At 44.9% G+C, this 18,955-nt stretch overlaps 1 protein-coding gene and 1 long non-coding RNA gene across 5 annotated transcripts in view; one reads left to right on the forward strand and one right to left on the reverse strand.

The window, feature by feature from the left end:
* pacrg (PARK2 co-regulated) overlaps positions 1-18,955 on the forward strand; it is a 279,295-nt gene that overhangs the window by 174,684 nt on the left and 85,656 nt on the right. For all 4 annotated transcript variants that reach the window (XM_072548124.1, XM_072548125.1, XM_072548126.1 and 1 more), the window contains exon 3: positions 16,108-16,279. In XM_072548124.1, coding sequence (XP_072404225.1) covers positions 16,108-16,279 — 172 coding nt within the window. The remainder of the gene's footprint in view (positions 1-16,107; positions 16,280-18,955) is intronic.
* Positions 1-18,955, reverse strand: part of LOC140453442 (uncharacterized) — a 121,620-nt gene that overhangs the window by 83,846 nt on the left and 18,819 nt on the right. The gene's annotated exons all lie outside the window — the stretch shown is intronic.

Consider the following 18,955-nt stretch of genomic DNA (forward strand, 5'->3'; position numbering starts at 1 on the left):
ATTATGCATTCACTCTCTTCACCTCCAGCCTGCAGGAGCAGTGGTGAATATTATCAACAAGGTGCAAACTCTCCAACGCTTCAATTCCAAACCTGTGACTACTACCTCCTCGAAGGACAAGGGCAGCAGATTTGTGGAACACTGCACTTTAAGGTTTCCCACTAAGTTACGCACCATCCTGACTTCAAAATATATCGCTATTCCTTTACTGTGTCTGGGTCAATGTGCAGAAACTCCCTCCCCCACAGCACTATGACTGTCCCTCCATCACCCAGACTGAAGTGGTACTGATTGCCACCAGCCTTGTCTGAAGGACAATAAGTGACACTCGAATGAATTAAAATAAAACACTAATACCACAAAAAAAGAGAAATCCTCCTTCTCACACTTCTCACTTTCATTTTTCTTGACGTTTTTTAATCTCCTCAGCTTCTGTTTCTCAAGTTTTTTTACTCCATTTACATTTCTTGCTCTCTCCCGTCATTTGCTTCTCTTCCTCACTTTATCTTGTCCTCCAATGCTTTATGTTTTTCTTTTGTCTCTTCCTACTTGTTGTTTCCTCCTTTTTGCACCTTTCCTTTTCACTTTATCTATCAACGCCGCAATATGGATATTAAGAGAGGCAAACAACCTGGGATAAAAATGGGTAAAGGGGTCTTTTGAAAGAAAGTAGGGTGTCAAGCTGTCCAAGGAGTATGGACAAAATAGACAATTGATAAGATGACTCCTGTTGAACACAGATATATGACTGTCCCATTCATTAGAATTTGGAGCTCCCAGTTCCAGCTTATCATGATTGGCAATTCTGTTGGCGAAAATCGGGGCTTAATGGTTTTGCCCTGTAATTCAGTAACATCAAGCTTACATGGTTATTCTTTGCTGTAAGCATCTCCATAGCTTTTATGCCTCTCTCTGCTACTCTATCAGCTTGAAGGTAGAGTGGCAATCTGAAATCCATATTCTTTAGTAAACTGTCCGAAGCGTTCACTTATGAACTGTGGATCATTATCCAGGATTATTTTGTCGAGAATACTGGCTTAAAAAAAAGGAAATGATTGCAGAAGAGCCAGAAGGAATAGCAAGGCCAGAAGACATGATGTCAATATTGCTGTTATCAAGTTGATGACAATGACTACCAGACAGATGAGGGAATGCCTGAAAGCACATTCGGGTCATTCCAGACATTGCGATGAGTGATAATAGTCCTCAATTCACAAGAGAACCATTCAACTGCATCATAGAGGATTGAGAAATTCAACACTACATGCTATTTCCATACTATCCTCAGTCAAAGAAAAAGGCTGAGGCTACAATGAAAGTTACTCATGGAATCATGAAGAAATCAAACAAATTCAGCACAGACTCGTACAAGCAATCCTGAGCGGAGAAATACATGTACTGGTGGCATGGAAAGTAATCCAGTTTAGAGATTAATGTCACACCACACGCACACTGCTCTTGCAATAGCAGAACAAAAGAGGCTAGATGTAGTATCAGATCAAAGTCAAAGCGAAATTACAGAAATACAAACATCACTTTGATAAAACTACCCAGTTAGTGCCAGAGCTGAGCATTGGAGAGCCAGTTGGTGGGCTAATATTCAACATTTTCAACAGCAGTCAGCTCACATGGCAAATGAGAACCCGTTTGGAGTAGTTGTCACCTTGATCATATGTCACAAAGATCAATGATCAGTTACATTGTCATAAGCACAGGCACATACGTGGACCTAGAGAAATGCTCCTTCACCTCAGGCTGCTGATCAGGAAGGTTTGATCCCAACATTGATGATACCGTGCAGAACAATCATTAGTGTCAGATGTCCACCTCTCCACAACAACAGAAACAGATCAGTGACCACAGTTACCATGTCTGACCAAGTTAGCCCCTGCTTACTAAGTTCCCTATCAACTACTCATCTGGCATCCTACCTTGACATACCACCCCTCCTCAGTTGGTACCCTACCCAGTTGGCATCATGGCAACTTATTTACCTGGCATCCTAACCCTGTCACCTAAATGCCTCTCCAGCTAGCAGACTATGTACCTGGCACCTTTGTACCCACCCAGTTGCCAATCTACTCCCTAGGCTCTTTACCCCATTAATCATCCGGAATCCTACCCTTGACACCCTAACCCTTTCTTACCTGGTATTGTATCCGTCACGTACTCTACCCTGCCTAGCAGATGAGAATGACTCTCTCCCATTCTTAGGCTGAGTCTGTGGGCAGCTGTACAGACTGATGCTGCTTCCGCAGATTCTGCCACACTCGGAGCAAAAAGTGGTCTTGTAAAGGGGCATTTGTGGGGCAGCGCGCTCCTTTCACTGTTTTCCCCGGATTCCGTTTTCTTCCCAGCAGCAAATCTCAAGGTAATCAACACTTTCCCACATGCTTCTCCTCCACTTTGGATGGACTTGGCCCAGTGATTCCCAGGAGTCTGTGGGAATGCTGCACTTCCCCGGTGAGACCTGAAGGGGATTCCTGAAGCACTTCACCTGCCTACCTGGGGCTGGCCTGCCGTTTGGGAGCTGGGAGTGGAGCTCCTGCTTGGGGAGTCCCGTGTTGGCCATGGGGGGGGGGGGGGGGGGGGGGGGGGGGGGTAAGGTGCCCAGCCCGTTGCAGCTGATCGAGGAGAATCAGTGTCTCGATGTTGGCCTAGTTGAGGGCGCTGGTGTTGGTGCGTCTGTCTTCCCAGAGGATTGGCAGGATCCCGCGCAGGCAGCGTGGTGGTACTGCTCCAAGCTGTCACAGTAACTGTCGGTATCTTCATGTGTTAGACAATGGCCGCTGACTGCTGTGAAAGGGGATATGATTACCATTCCTCTGACAGTTCTATGCTCTGTAAAGAACGGGGGGTATGGCTCCATTTTCCGAAGGAGCTCTGATTGGAATCTACTTCCAGAAATTCAGAGCTCCCTTCTTTTGTTAAAAACAGAACGGCAATCTGTGTGAGATTCCCACTGCTCGGAAAATCCAATGCAATACATTTTCCTTGTCATCATAACCACTTCTAACTTGGAGTTCATTATTCATGACAGCTTGCTCTGCTATCGCAACTCGATTTCAGTTTCTCTCCTTTTAGAGTTCCTTGTCGAACACGCAAAGTCAGATACATTACAGAAAGAGAAGAAAGAAAGCCATTCGGCCCTTCAAATGAATAGACATTCAGTATAGAGCAATCCAGTCCCCTGTGTGGCCAGTTCTATCTCACACAGCTCTATGTGATCTCTCTAAGAAATTTTGAAATAATTCTTTTGCATTCTCCTTCCTCAGGTGTCATTTTCAGAACTATTGACAGAGTGGTGTAAAACTGTTGTGAAATTCCTCACGTAACTGCAAGTAAATGTGTAGATGGGCTTTGGAGAGAACAAATTAGATTACTTACAGTGTGGAAACAGGCCCTTCGGCCCAACAGGTCCACACTGACCCGCTGAAGCACAACCCATTCCCCTACACTAATACTACAGGCAATTTAGCATGGCCAATTCACCTGACCTGCACATTTTTGGACTGTGGGAGGAAACCGGAGCACCAGGAGGAAACCCACGCAGACACGGGGAGAATGTGCAAACTCCACACAGTCAGTCGCCTGAGGCGGGAATTGAACCCGGGTCTCTGGCACTGTGAGGCAGCAGTGCTAACCACTGTGCCACCGTGCCACCCAGATTAAAACTATTTCCAATCTAACTTCTTCAGAATATTTCCAATCTAGTATCTTCAGGATTATATGCTGAAGCTGTGGATACAGGTGAACCCACAGAGTGTACTGGGCAAAATGACCATGTCAGACATTGCAAATGGACAGATGTGTCCATTGTCACGGTACTAGACAGGGGAGAGTCACGCCAGGATCTTCTATTTTTGTTGGGTGCCTTGCTCTGAAAGGGGCTTTGTGGGGTTGAGGATTGCAGGACGATTGGTAAGGTGAGAATGGAAGCAAGGGCAATGAGTGGCTCTCAGCAGCAACCCCCCCACCCCCCACCCCCTTTGCCCTGTGTCCACGCCATTGCCCATGTGTGGATTATTTTAATAGTCATTCACTAGATGTGGGTATCACTGGGAGAAAGTGAGGACTGCAGATGCTGGAGACTAGAGTTGAAAAATGCAGTGCTTGAAAAACACAGCAGACCAGGCAGCATCTGAGGAGCCGGAGAATTGAAGTTTCAGGCATAAGCCCTTCCTCAGATTCCTGAAGAAGGGCTTATGCCCGAAGTGTCGATTCTCCTGCTCCTCGAATGCTGCCTGGCCTGCTGTGTTTTTCCAGCACCACATTTTTCAACAGTAGGTATCACTGGCCAAGCCAGCATTTATTAGGCAGAAGTGAGGACTGCCGATGCTGGAGATTAGAGTCAAGATTAGAGTGGTGCTGGAAAAGCACAGCAAGTCAGGCAGCATCCAAGGAGCAGGAAAATCGACGTTTCAGGCAAAAGCCCTTCATCAGGAACAACTGTTCATTTTTAATGAGCTCTTGCTCTTGAAAGCAAGTAGAAACCTATGAAATGGGCTCATAAGAGATACCATTCTTGATGAAGGGCTTTTGCCCGAAACGTCAACTTCCCTGCTCTTCGGATGCTGCCTGAACTGCTGTGCTTTTCCAGCACCACTCTAATCTTGAGGCCAGCATTTATTGCCCAGAGGTCAGTTCAGAGTCAACCACATTGCTGTGGGTCTGGAGTCACATGTAGGCCAGACCAGGTAAAGACAGCAATTTCCTTCATTAAGGACATTAGTGAACCAGATGGGTTTTCCCAACAATTGGCAATGGGTTCCTGGTCACCATTAGACGCTTAATTCCAGATTTTGTGTTGGATATAAATTCCACCAACTATGGTGGTGGGATTTGAAACCAGTTCCCTAGAACATTTGAGTGGGAGCAGCGGCCGAGGAAAAACGAACCCGGGAGACTACAGCTAAGGTAAGACAGTTTGTTTCAAAATTACTTACCTGTAGCGGGCAGCGGAAGTGAGGTTGGAGCGCATAGCTGGGCGGGAAGGTAAGTGACTAGTATTTGAGTGGGTGTGTTCTAGACCCCAGGTCCTACTTCCGTAGGGCCTCCCTCCCACCCTCCTCCTCTAACCTAACTTTAAAGTCCACAGGTTATTGACTCAGTGTTCTTGTTTTTGGAGACAGTGTACAGTCATGGCAGCGCAGGCGGTGGAATGTTCCTCCTGCAGGATGTTTGAGGTAGGGGTGACCACCGATACTCCTGCCGACTTCGTGTGCAGGAAATGCAGTCAGATCCTGATCCTCACCGAACGAGTTAGGGAACTGGAACTGGAGCTGGATGAGCTGAGGATTATTCGAGAGGCTGAGAGGGTGATCGATAGAAGCTACAGGGACATAGTTACGCCAGAGAACAGAGGTAGCTGGGTAACAGTTAGAGGTGGGAAGGGGAAGAAACAGGCAGTGCAGGGTTCCCCTGTGGTCGTTCCCCTAAAAAATAAGTATACAGCTTTGGAAAGTGTTGGGGGGGACAGCCTTGCAGGTGTAAGCTGCAGTGAAGGGGTCTGTGGCTCTGAGATTCAGAAGGGAAAGGGGGAGAAGAGGAGAGCGCTAGTTATAGGGGACTCTCTAGTTAGAGGGACGGACAGGCGGTTCTGTGGACATGGGCGAGACTCTCAGATGGTTTGTTGCCTCCCAGGTGCTAGGGTCCGAGACGTCTCGGACCGTGTCTTCAGAATCCTTAAGGGGGAGGGTGTGCAGCCAGAAGTCGTGGTACACATTGGCACCAACGACATAGGTAGGAAGAGGGGTGGGGAGGTCATTCAAGAGCTCAAAGAGTTAGGCTGGAAACTAAAAGCTAGGACAGACAGAGTCGTCATCTCTGGGTTGTTGCCGGTGCCACGTGACAGAGAGGCAAAGAATAGGGAGAGAGTGCAGTTGAACACGTGGCTGCAAGGATGGTGTAGGAGGGAGGGCTTCAGATATTTGGACAATTGGACTGCATTCTGGGGAAGGTGGGACCTGTATAAACAGGACGGGTTGCACCTGAACCAGAAGGGCACCAATATCCTGGGGGGTAGGTTTGCTAGCACTCTTCGGGGGGGTTTAAACTAATTTGGCAGGGGGATGGGATCCGGACTTGTAGTCCAGCAAGTAAGCTAGCTGTGTGTCAGGATGTCCAAGACTGTAGGGAGGCTGTGGAGAAGGTAGCACTGACAGGGACTACTTGCGGACACAGAGATGGGCTCAAGTGCGTATACTTCAATGCAAGGAGTATCAAAAATAAGGTGGGTGAACTTAAGGCGTGGATCGGTACCTGGGACTACGATGTTGTGGCCATCACGGAAACATGGATAGATGAGGGACAGGAATGGCTGTTGGAGGTTCCTGGTTACAGATGTTTCAGTAAGATTAGGGAGGGTGGTAAAAAAGGAGGGGGGGTGGCATTGCTAATTAGAAATGGTATAACGGCTGCAGAAAGGAAGTTTGAGGGGGATCTGCCTCTGGAGGTAGTATGGGCTGAAGTCAGAAATAGGAAAGGTGCAGTCACCTTGTTGGGTGTTTATTATAGGCCCCCCAATAGCAGCAGAGATGTGGAGAAACAGATTGGGAAACAGATTTTGGAAAGGTGCAGAAGCCACAGGGTCGTAGTCATGGGTGACTTCAACTTCCCAAATATTGATTGGAAGCTCTTTAGATCAAGTAGATTGGATGGGGCGGTGTTTGTGCAGTGTGTCCAGGAAGCTTTTCTAACGCAGTATGTAGATTGTCCAACCAGAGGGGAGGCCATATTGGATTTGGTACTCGGTAACGAACCGGGACAAGTGGTGGGCTTGTTAGTGGGTGAACATTTTGGTGATGGCGACCACAATTCTGTGACTTTCACCTTGGTTATGGAGAGAGATAGGTGCGCACAACAAGGAAGTTTTTACAATTGGGGGAAGGGAAATTACGATGCTGTAAGACAGGATTTGAGGAGCATACGTTGGGAGCATAGGCTGTCAGGGAAGGATGTGGTGGAAATGTGGGACTTTTTCAAGGAGCAGATACGACGTGTCCTTGATATGTATGTACCGATCAGGCAGGAAAGAAATGGTCGTGTGAGGGAGCCTTGGTTGACGAGGGAGGTTGAATGTCTAGTAAAGAGGAAGAAGGAGGCTTACATAAGGTTGAGGAAACAAGGTTCAGACAGAGCAGTGGAGGGATACAGGATAGCCAGAAGGGACCTGAAGAAAGGGATTAGGAGAGCTAAGAGAGGGCATGAAAAATCCTTGGCGGATAGGATCAAGGATAACCCCAAGGCATTCTATGCGTATGTGAGAAACCTGAGAATGACGAGAACGAGGGTAGGTCCGATCAAGGACAGTGGTGGGAGACTGTGTATTGAGTCGGAAGAGATAGGAGAGGTCTTGAACAAGTACTTCTCTTCAGTTTTTACGAACGAGAGGGACCGTATTGTTGAAGAGGAGAGTGTGAAACGGACTGATAAGCTAGAAGAGATACCTGTTAGGAAGGAAGATGTGTTGGACATTTTGAACAACTTGAGGATAGACAAGTCCCCCGGGCCTGACGGGATATATCCTAGGATTATGTGGGAAGCAAGAGAGGAAATTGCAGTACCGTTGGCAATGATCTTCTCGTCTTCACTGGCAACTGGGGTGGTACCAGGGGACTGGAGAGTAGCGAATGTTGTGCCCCTGTTCAAAAAAGGGAATAGGGATAACCCCGGGAATTACAGGCCAGTTAGTCTTACTTCTGTGGTAGGCAAAGTAATGGAAAGGGTACTGAGGGATAGGATTTACGAGTATCTGGAAAGACACTGCTTGATTAGGGACAGCCAGCACGGATTTGTGAGGGGTAGGTCTTGCCTTACAAGTCTTATTGAATTCTTCGAGGAGGTGACCAAGCATGTGGATGAGGGTAGAGCAGTGGATGTAGTGTACATGGATTTTAGTAAGGCATTTGATAAGGTTCCCCATGGTAGGCTTATGCGGAAAGTCAGGAGGCATGGGATAGAGGGAAATTTGGCCAATTGGATAGAAAACTGGCTAACCGGTCGAAGTCAGAGAGTGGTGGTAGATGGTAAATATTCAGCATGGAGTCCAGTTACAAGTGGAGTTCCGCAGGGATCAGTTCTGGGTCCTCTGCTGTTTGTAATTTTTATTAATGACTTAGAGGAGGGAGTCGAAGGGTGGGTCAGTAAATTTGCAGATGATACAAAGATAGGTGGAGTTGTGGACAGTGAGGAGGGCTGTTGTCGGCTGCACAGGGACTTAGATATGATGCAGAGCTGGGCTGAGGAGTGGCAGATGGAGTTCAACCCTGCCAAGTGTGAGGTTGTCCATTTTGGAAGAACAAATAAGAATGCGGAATACAGGGTTAATGGTAGGGTTCTTGGTCAGGTGGAGGAACAGAGGGATCTTGGGGTCTATGTACATAGATCTTTGAAGGTTGCCACTCAGGTGGATAGAGTTTGTAAGAAGGCCTATGGAGTATTATCGTTCATTAGCAGAGGGATTGAATTCAAGAGTCGTGAGGTGATGTTGCAGCTGTACAGGACTTTGGTTAGGCCACATTTGGAGTACTGTGTGCAGTTCTGGTCGCCTCACTTTAGGAAAGATGTGGAAGCTTTGGAGAGGGTGCAGAGAAGATTTACCAGGATGTTGCCTGGAATGGAGAGTAGGTCGTACGAGGATAGGTTGAGAGTTCTCGGCCTTTTCTCGTTGGAACGGCGAAGGATGAGGGGTGACTTGATAGAGGTTTATAAGATGATCAGAGGAATAGATAGAGTAGACAGTCAGAAACTTTTTCCCCGGGTACAACAGAGTGTTACAAGGGGACATAAATTTAAGGTGAAGGGTGGAAGGTATAGGGGAGATGTCAGGGGTGGGTTCTTTACCCAGAGAGTGGTGGGGGCATGGAATGCGCTGCCCGAGGGAGTGGTAGAGTCAGATTCATTGGCGACCTTTAAGTGGCATTTGGATAGGTACATGGATGGGTGCTTAATCTAGGATAGAAGTGCGGCACAACATCGTGGGCCGAAGGGCCTGTTCTGTGCTGTATTGTTCTATGTTCTATTACCTGTATCTCTGGATGAACAGTGCAGCGAAAAGACCACCAGGCCATTGCTTCGCCCATAAATTGGGGTCTACCTTTCCCAACCCCCCAGTCCCCCTCAACACCACAGGAATCACTCATTCCCCCACCCATCCAATTCATATCCTGACTGCAATGGTTTACCAGGCAGACTCACAACTCCCATTCTAAATGGAGCTGGAATAGTTGCAATCCAAAGAAAGAATAGGTCTTCAGCCATCAGTAGTTGACCATTTAAGGGACTCTATTTATGGTGGGGGTGAACTTGAGCCCTTCCACTCAGAGTCTAAGCTGAGTGGATGAAGAAAGGTTCTGAGATGCCACCATCCTGCCTGATTTCATTGCCTTCCACAGCTGGAAGAGTCTGGTCTCAATGCATATTTCAAATTGCATAACACCCTTCGCATTCTATAATGCAATTGCAATGTTCCCTCCTTCCTCTCAAAATTGGACTGACTTTTCCCCAGACCTTTGAAGGGCTCTGAAATTTGAAAATGAAATGCCCAACATATATCGCAAGAGGAAATCCAGCAACTGCAAAAGGTGTCAGGACTTGCAAAGATGAAACCCTTAAGAGTTTCAAGCAAACAGGTTTTCAGAAATGGATTGACATTTAAAGCAGTTGCTTAATATAGTTTTATATTCAAATTGCAGGCCAGCGCAACTCATGAATGGGGGAAAATGATGAATGGGTATGACGAGCTTTCTACTTTATTTAATAGTTTTAACAACAATGTTGCTAACAAAATTACACAGAAAACAAAGGATTAACTGCATTCTATATAATTTGAAACCTCTCCTGGAGGAGGTTGGGGCTCTTTATGTGTCGAGATGTGCAGTAATGAGCAGTGGCTGAATTATTCATAGAGTGTAGAAATTCCTAAATGCCCTGTCATTGCCTCTATGGTATTGTGTTCCACATACCACTCATAACCTTGAACTCTAAGTAAAAAAGGGAGAATGATAACTGTGTGCTATATGAACTACAGCAGCAATTGTAAAATTATGTGCTTATCTTTGAGCTTCCTTGCATGCCATTATCAAATCATTGCTTGCTTGAGCACATTTGCATTATCAGGAGCAAGTCTTTTCTATAAGATTGGCATTTGAATTTCACTGCAATTTGCTGGTACTAGGACAGCGGAATACAATAAGAAGGAAAATATTTTATGAAATTAGGAGTACTTGAGAGATTGTATGCACTATCATTGATGCCATTAGATACCTACTGCATGCACAAACAGGACTTTTGAAATATGCACTGCTGTTTAGTGTTCCTGATGGAGAAGTCAAAGCTCCTGTGTACAATATTCATAAGTATTGCTGATGACTAGGATTTGGAACCATCATTATCTTTACAGCCATAATAATGCTCACACAGCCATAATATTAAAGGAGCATCACATTCAAAATATAAGTCATCTTGAACAGAGAATTACAATTTCACATTCCTAAAAAGAAAACAAATAAAGTCTGTCTTTTGAGTTTCTCTTTTGGAGAGACACAAAAGCAAGAGTTTATCAAATACCGTCAGCACCTCCAAAAACATATGTTATTAATGCATTTCTATAACATTTCTATTAAAAGGACTAAAAATGCAATCTTTTGTCTCAAAATATTATTCCAAACTCTACACAAATTCTTGACATTACAAAAGTTCCGACATTTCAAAGTTTTGCCCCCAAATTGACTTTATTACTCATAGACATTTACAACACAGAAAGAGGCCGTTTGACCCATCATGCCTGTGCAGGTCAACAAAGATCTGACTACACCAATCCCATTTTCCAACTGTTGGCTCATAGCCCTGGAGGCCATGGCTACACAAGTGAACATCTAATTGCTGCTTAAAAGTTGTGAGGGTTTCTAATGCACCCATCCTTTCTGCAGTGAGTTCCAGGTGCTCAGCATCCTCTGAGTTAAAAATATTCTCCATACCTCCCCTCTTAGCCTTCTACCTCACTTTAAATCTATGCCTCCTGGTTATATATCCCTCTACTAAATGAAGAATTGCTATCTGCTCTCTGTATGCTCTTCATTATTGTATGTACCACCATCAGGTCCTCTCAACTTCCACTGTTCAAAGGAAAATAACTTCAGCCTATCCAATCTTTCCTCAGCTCAGGCCCTCCAGGCCAGGCAACTTCTGAGAGAATCTCCTTATCTCTAGTGCAATCATATTCTCCCTAGAATGAAGGAATCCATGTACTGTGTTGGGAATTTTGGATGTAAAGCTTTGGGGAATGAGACAGGCAAAAATAGGTCAGTGAAGATAGGATGACAGGAGATACAGAACCTGGTACGGGATTGGAAATAAAAAGCAGAGTTTTGAGTGGAATTATGTTTCTGATTCGTGGAAATGAGAGACTAATGAGAATATCAAAATAATTGAGTCAGAATGTGATCAAACCATAATGTCAATATGAACAGAAGGAAGAAACAGAGATGAGCTATGTTACAAAGCTGGAAGCAAGTTGTGTTTGTGATGGAGAGGACATGGGGTGAAAGGCTCAACTTGGGTTGAATATAAGTCATAAGTTGAATAAGTGCATTAGAAACCATCACAACATTTAAGCAGCAATTAGATGTTCACTTGTGTAGCCATGGCCTCCAGGGCTATGAGCCAACAGTTGGAAAATGGGATTGGTGTAGTCAGATCTCTGTTGACCTGCACAGGCATGATGGGTCAAACAGCCTGTCACATGAGGCAGTTAGGACATGAAAGAGTTAACTAGCATCACAAGATAAGCTTTGCTAACACAAAGGACTGTTCCGGGATGGAGTTAACCACTTCTCTGTGTGATCACCAGAATGTGTACAGTGCTTCAGTGATTAGTCTTAGTGTTAACAGCATGTACCTGAAGTAATAATGTGTACTTACAGTTGAATAACATCACGAGATACAGAAGAGACATTCACGTATCTTAGTCATAATGCAACTAACTGTTAAATAATATATAATAAACCCACTTACTGCTTATCAAGACTGAGTCGGAATTTTGTCTATGATGTTTCAAGGGTATACTTTACCCACTTGGAAACATTTGTGTGGACTAATTGCAGCAAATCTACCCTGGACATCTCAGATCAGATATGCCATTATAAGATGGTGACAGCATTGAACAATGTCCAATTATGAGAGTTGCCAACACGAAGGTACAGCCTGAGACACTAGAGATGGAGTGAGTGGAATCAGGGAGGAGGATGTAGAAGGGTTAGGTGTGAGTTAGAAAAGACCATTCTTTTGGTCAGCTCATGTTTAGTGGAAAAGAAATGTGGCTTATCTAGGATTCAAAATCAGGCAAATAAACGAACAGTGCAGAGGCATTGTAGGTCGAGAAATGTGGTGAAAAGATAGGTTACATGCTCTTACATGTGAAACTTGACCCTACATCTCCAAATAAATGGTGGGCAAGTCAACCAGACAGGGGAGGAGTCAATATGGTTCCTTGAGTGACTCAGACTGTACTGGTATGAGGCTGAAACAGAAAATAAGAGTTGTTCTGTCAATAATTAGGCATTATTGGAGATGTAGTGATTGCAAAGTGAACAACTGGGAAGAGGATGGTGTGGCTGACTGTATTACCTGCTGTAGATAGATTGAGATGGATGAAGAGGAATATGGGGCCATGTTTATATTGTTAAAGCGAGCCTTTTATGAGCAGGATTAGAACTGTTCCAGTCTGTGACACATTAGAAAGATTGAAATGAAGAGCCATGAGAAAGGCTGGATCTGGGAAGCATTAACATTTTCAAGGATTTTCAAGTCCAGAGACTAATTGAAGCAGGACAGAGGATGGGTTCCAGTCACTTTGGGCATTTTTTAATTTCAAAAATATACTTTATTCATAAAAATATCTTTATATATATATATATATATATATATATATGTAGTCACTAAAGCAGTTGGGTTCTGTATTGGCATTTGAAGAAACAAACAAACATTGGAAAATAAAAACCGAAACAAGTGCAGATGCTGTAAATCAGAAACAAAAACAGAAAATACTGGAAAAGTTCAGCAGGTCTAGCAGCATCCGTGAAGAGAAATCAGAGTTAACATTTTGGGTCAGTTCTGAGGAATGGTTACTGGACACAAAACGTAAACTTTGATTTTCTTCACAGATGCTTCCAGACTTGCTGAGCTTTTCCAGCAACTTCAATTTTTGTTTCAAACAAACATTGGAGTTTGACTCTGTCCAACAAGCAAATCAAAGGCACTTCCTACTTGTATAAGATTGCATTTACATACAGTTGAGGCAATGGGAGGGTCCAATAACTGAACGGATCCCCATTTAACTTCGACAGAAAAACCTTAAATGAGGGACAGACACCCTCTCCCCTTTGATCTTATCAAGGTTAAACCTGTCTGGAAAGAGTTCTCCTTTGTATGACTGTCACAGCTGTCCTCCATTTTGAATGCAATGGCTGAGATGACTGCAGAGTCAGTTGCACGGAATTGGACACTGCCTATTATAAAATAAACCATATCAAGACATAGGGAACAGGAGATTGTATAAGGCCCAGTGGTCTGCCTCATCTTGTAAATTTCAAAATGGGAACCTTGTCCACCCAATGCATTCATTTCAAAGAATTACCATCTTTTTAATTTGAATTATCCTCTGAGATCCTTTTTGAAAATGTTGTTACAGATGGGCTGAAAGGGCTCCTTCTGTGCTGTACTATTCCATTTTATGGATCTGACTCCCTTTTTAAAGTTATTATTATATTTTCTTTTACATGCTTTTCAGGCAATGCCTTCCGCCTCAACCTGTCGACCCCCCTCCCCCACTCCAACCTCTCACCCTCACAACGCGCAGCCCTCCAATCCCTCTGCTCCAATCCCGACCTCATCATCAAGCCAGCAGATAAAGGGGGCACAGTGGTAGTCTGGCACACTGACCTCTACACCGCTGAAGCCAAACGCCAACTTGAGGACACCTCTTCCGACCACCCCCTCGACCATGACCCCACCCCCATCACCAAATCATCATCTCCCAGACCATACAGAACCTCATCACCTCAGGAGATCTCCCACCCACAGCTTCCAACCTCATAGTCCAGGAACCCCGCACTGCCCGGTTCCACCTCCTTCCCAAGATCCACAAGCCTGACCACCCTGGCCGACCCAATGTCTCAGCATGCTCCTGCCCCACTGAACTCATCTCTACCTACCTCGACACTGTCCTATCCCCTCTAGTCCAGGAACTCCCCACATACGTTTGAGACACCACCCACGCCCTCCACCTCCTCCAAGACTTCCGTTTCCCCGGCCCCTAATGCTTCATCTTCACCATGGATATCCAATCCCTCTACACCTCCATCTGCCATGACTAGGGCCTCCAAGCCCTCCGTTTCTTCCTCTCCCGACATCCCCAACGGTACCCTTCCACCGACACTCTCATTCGTTTGGCCGAACTGGTCCTCCAGACTTCCTCCAGACCAAAGGGATAGCCATGGGTACACGTATGGGCCCCAGCTTTGCCTGTCTCTTTGTTGGCTAGGTAGAACAGTCGATCTTCCCTAATTACACCGGCACCACTCTCCACCTCTTCCTCCGCTACATTGATGACTGCATTGGCGCCACCTCATGCTCCTGTGAGGAGGTTGAGCAATTCATCAACTTCACTAACACATTCCACCCTGACCTTAAATTTACCTGGACCATCTCTGATACCTCCCTCCCCTTCCTGGACCTCTCCATCTCCATTAAGGACGACCGACTTGACACCAACATTTTTACAAACCCACCGACTCCCACAGCTACCTGAATTACACCTCTTCCCACCCTACCTCCTGCAAAAACGCCTTCGCAAATTCCCAGTTCCTCCACCTCCGCCGTATCTGCTTCCAGGAGGACCAGTTCCACCACAGAACATACCAGATGGCCTCCTTCTTTAGAGACTGCAATTTCCCTTCCCACGTGGTTAAAGATGTCCTCCAATGCATCTCGTCCACACCCTGCACCTCCGCCCTCAGACCCCACCCCTCCAACCGTAACAAGGACAGAACCCCCCTGGTGCGCCAAATCATCCGCCAACATTTCTGCCATCTCCAAACAGACCCCACCACCAGGGATATATTTCCCTCCCCACCCCTTTCCGCCTTCCGCAAAGACCGTTCCCTCCGTGACTACCTGGTCAGGTCCATGCCCCCCCTACAACCCACCCTCCCATTCTGGCACCTTCCGCTGCCACAGCAGGAATTGCTAAACCTGCGCCCACACCTCCTCCCTCACCTCTATCCAAGGCCCTAAAGGAGCCTTCCACATCCATCAAAGTTTTACCTGCACATCCACTAATATCATTTATTGTATCCGTTGCTCCCAATGCAGTCTCCTCTACATTGGGGAGGCTGGATGCCTCCTAGCAGAGTGCTTTAGGGAACATCTCTGGGACACCCGCACCAATCAACCACATCGCCCCATGTCCCAAGATTTCAACTCCCCCTCCCACTCTGCCGAGGACATGGAGGCCCTGGGCCTCCTTCACCGCTGCTCCCTCACCACCAGACACCTGGAGGAAGAACGCCTCATCTTCCGCCTCGGAACACTTCAACCCCAGGGCATCAATGTGGACTTCAACAGTTTCCTCATTTCCCCTCCCCCCACCTCACCCCAGTTCCAAACTTCCAGCTCAGCACTGTCCCCATGATTTGTCCTACCTGCCTATCTTCTTTTCCACCTATCAACTCCACCCTCCCCCCCCCCCGACTTATCACCTTCATCCCCTCCCCCACTCACCTATTGTACTCCATGCTACTTTCTCCCCACCCCTACCCTCCTCTCACTTATCTTTCCATCCTTCAGGCTCTCTGCCTGTATTCCTGATGAAGGGAAACGTCGATTTTACTGCTCCTCGGATGCTGCCTGAACTGCTGTGCTCTTCCAGCACCACTAATCCAGAATCTGGTTTCCAGCATCTGCAGTCATTGTTTTTACCCAGTTAATCTCTGGTTACCAATCTTCTTGCTGGCGTGAACAGTTTCCTCTTATTTACTTGATCAAAAGCCTTTATAATTCTGACTATGTGCTCCTGACGGATTAATTACTTACTGGTCTCTTCTCCAGGTGGAAATTGAAAAACTGGATTACCATCACTACCTGCCTCTTTTCTTTGACGGCCTTTGTGAGACAACCCATCCATATGAACTTTTTGCCAGGCAAGGAGTCCACGATCTGTTGGAGCATGGTGCAACAAAAGTCCTTCCCGTCATCCCTCAACTTATCATCCCCATAAAAAGTAAGAAACTGAACTCTGTTTTGAACCATTTGTGCACAGGGATTTGTTTGAAAGATACATGGGATTGGCTTCAAGAAACAGCACCTTACTTGTGTTTATCTAATGCCTTTAACACGATGAAATGTTCCTAGATGCTTCACAGGAGCATCATAAAACTAAGCATGACACAAAGTCACAAAGCAAAGTGCAGAGGCGATGATGAATAGTGGAAGCATTCCAGAGTTCAGACATGGCTAGCAACAGGGTGTAACCCAGATATGAAATACTCGAATGGACAATGCAATGTTATAGAGCACTGTATGCAATCAACAGAAGCTGAAGGTTCTCTTTACTCCATGCACACATACAGAGACTAACATGTAATAATGTGCTTAATTTCGGTTTGTTAACAACACTCCACAAGCCACTTGACATTCCACGGGAAATTCCATGTCTAAATTAGTTTGCAGCTAGATTTATGACAATTCAGTGGCGCAGACAAGGAAGGTGAGAATCAAAACAGCCTGAATGGGAACAGCAAAACCAATGTATACTGGAACATTTATATCTTGTTGACTGACATCACGGACTTTTACTGTTGCCACATTATGATTGGGTGGCTGGATACTAATACATTGTACCAGTAACCGAGTCACATACAGTAATTGCCTTGTTCTCAATGAGAATTCAGCTCGGTAAAATGAGACGTCTAATGTTAGCCAATTTAATATACTTATGTAAGTTCCCTATTTACACAATGAGCAATGTAGATTACTGTACGTGGTCTGAGACTTAGTGTTTTATGCTGCCTAGTCCCTGCTCCTGAAGATTTTCTCTCGTTTGTATTCATAAATTTTGAGGTCTGTTGTTAACCAAATCGCAACGTGAAAGTTGCAGTGAAACCTCTGAGACACAAAGATTACCCTGTAGTATCTCAGCCTTGTTTAGCATTAATTTTATTATCGCAGACAAGCCAAACCATGAAAATATGTTTGAGCTTGTGAGTATCTATTCAAGAGAGATCTGATTCTGTCAGTGCTTTATTGGGTGGTGTCACCCTCGGAGACAGGTGTAGCTGCCCTATTGTGATATCATGGAGGTCTATTTCAGTAACAGTGATCCTTGACATAGAAGACTCTGAACAGTAGGTTTGAAACAGAAAGAACACAATGGAGAGGGACTGTGCAAAGTCCAGCAAGTCTGCTGATATCCCACTCTTTATAACACTTAGGAATCATTTAAACCCATTCCCAATTAAAAATTGCATGACTCTCGTACAAGATTTTGATTCTTCCCTTGAATGCTTGTCATTGGAAATGAAAGCATTGTGCATGCAACTTAAAAACCAAACGTAAAAATGGAATCACTATTCCAATAACACTTTACAATTTCTCATACTTCAAAAATGATCAGCAAGAATTTTATTAAAGTGGCTTCCAATTTAAAGGAGTGGTTTCATTTTCAGAACTATTTCTTGATTTGTAGGAATATGCTCTTGCTTGCTCCCATTGGAACTAACAGCAACTGTTACATTATGTGAGCAGAGATCCACGTCCCCAACTCCCAGTGGCTAAGACTATTCATCATTTTTCAGGGTCAGATGCTATTAAGTGTGTGACAAGTTCACATGGAGCACTGGTCACTACCTTATCATCAGGGAAATGAAGACTGGGTACAGGAGCCACGACACCTTGCTGATCAGACAGCTGTACAGCATTTATCCTTCTGTAGCACACGTGCAAAATGCAACCTGTGAAGCGAGATTTTGTTTGAAATTTCATGACTGATTCACATTTGCTCCTTTGTCGTAAAGCCACAATTCGTGGAAGTGCAGAGTACCTCTTCCTGTGAATGGGTGATCATGCCTCAAAAACAAGACCAAAGCAATGACCCTTGACTCCTTTATCTACATTTCTCAGGCAAAAGATCTATCTGTCTGGAACAGCTGCTAGGATGTTCCTGAATAGCAACTTACAATAAATTGTGCAAGTGTGGTAGGGAAGGAATCTGACATCCCGATGTCATGTACAATGACAAACACGCCACATGATTGAAGAGAGTTAACAACAGATTTCAGAAACGTGCATAACAGGCCATCTTTTTAAATGAAAAACTCAAGGAATAATAAGTGACTTTATTAAAGCCTACATAATACTCTGACATCTGCTATGTACAATTGAAAAATGGTAATTAAAATAACTTTGTTTGCAATTTGTTAAAATTACTACTTTTACTGTCCTGCCTCAGTTAAAATTGAAATCTTTTGTATCATGGGCTTTGAAACACACGTGACTATGTTTACACTTAAAACCTGGTCAGTAACTATTTTCTGGAAATCTCTGGTAGTGAATATCACAAAGAGCAGTGCAGGAAACTAGCCAGCAGTTAATTTGCAACACCTTCTAGATAATGAAGAAAGCAGGACACCTTCTATTTTTCTTTACTGAGGCATAAGTAGTCTATCAAACTTTTAACAATCTATTACATTTGAGTGTTTGTCTGCCTACACAAAATGAGGTGGGTGGAGGGTGTTTTGGTAAATTATATACTTTGTTGATCGGGTTTAAAATGAAGACATTTCAACCATGCAAAAGCCTTAATTTCCCTGTGGTCCATGAACAATGCCTGGGCCTTGTTGAGGCTGAACACATTGGGGAATGGTTAACACTCTCAATGCACCGGCGACCAACACTCTGC

Source organism: Chiloscyllium punctatum, chromosome 27 (genome assembly GCF_047496795.1).
Source record: "Chiloscyllium punctatum isolate Juve2018m chromosome 27, sChiPun1.3, whole genome shotgun sequence".
Taxonomy (NCBI): Eukaryota; Metazoa; Chordata; class Chondrichthyes; order Orectolobiformes; family Hemiscylliidae; genus Chiloscyllium; species Chiloscyllium punctatum.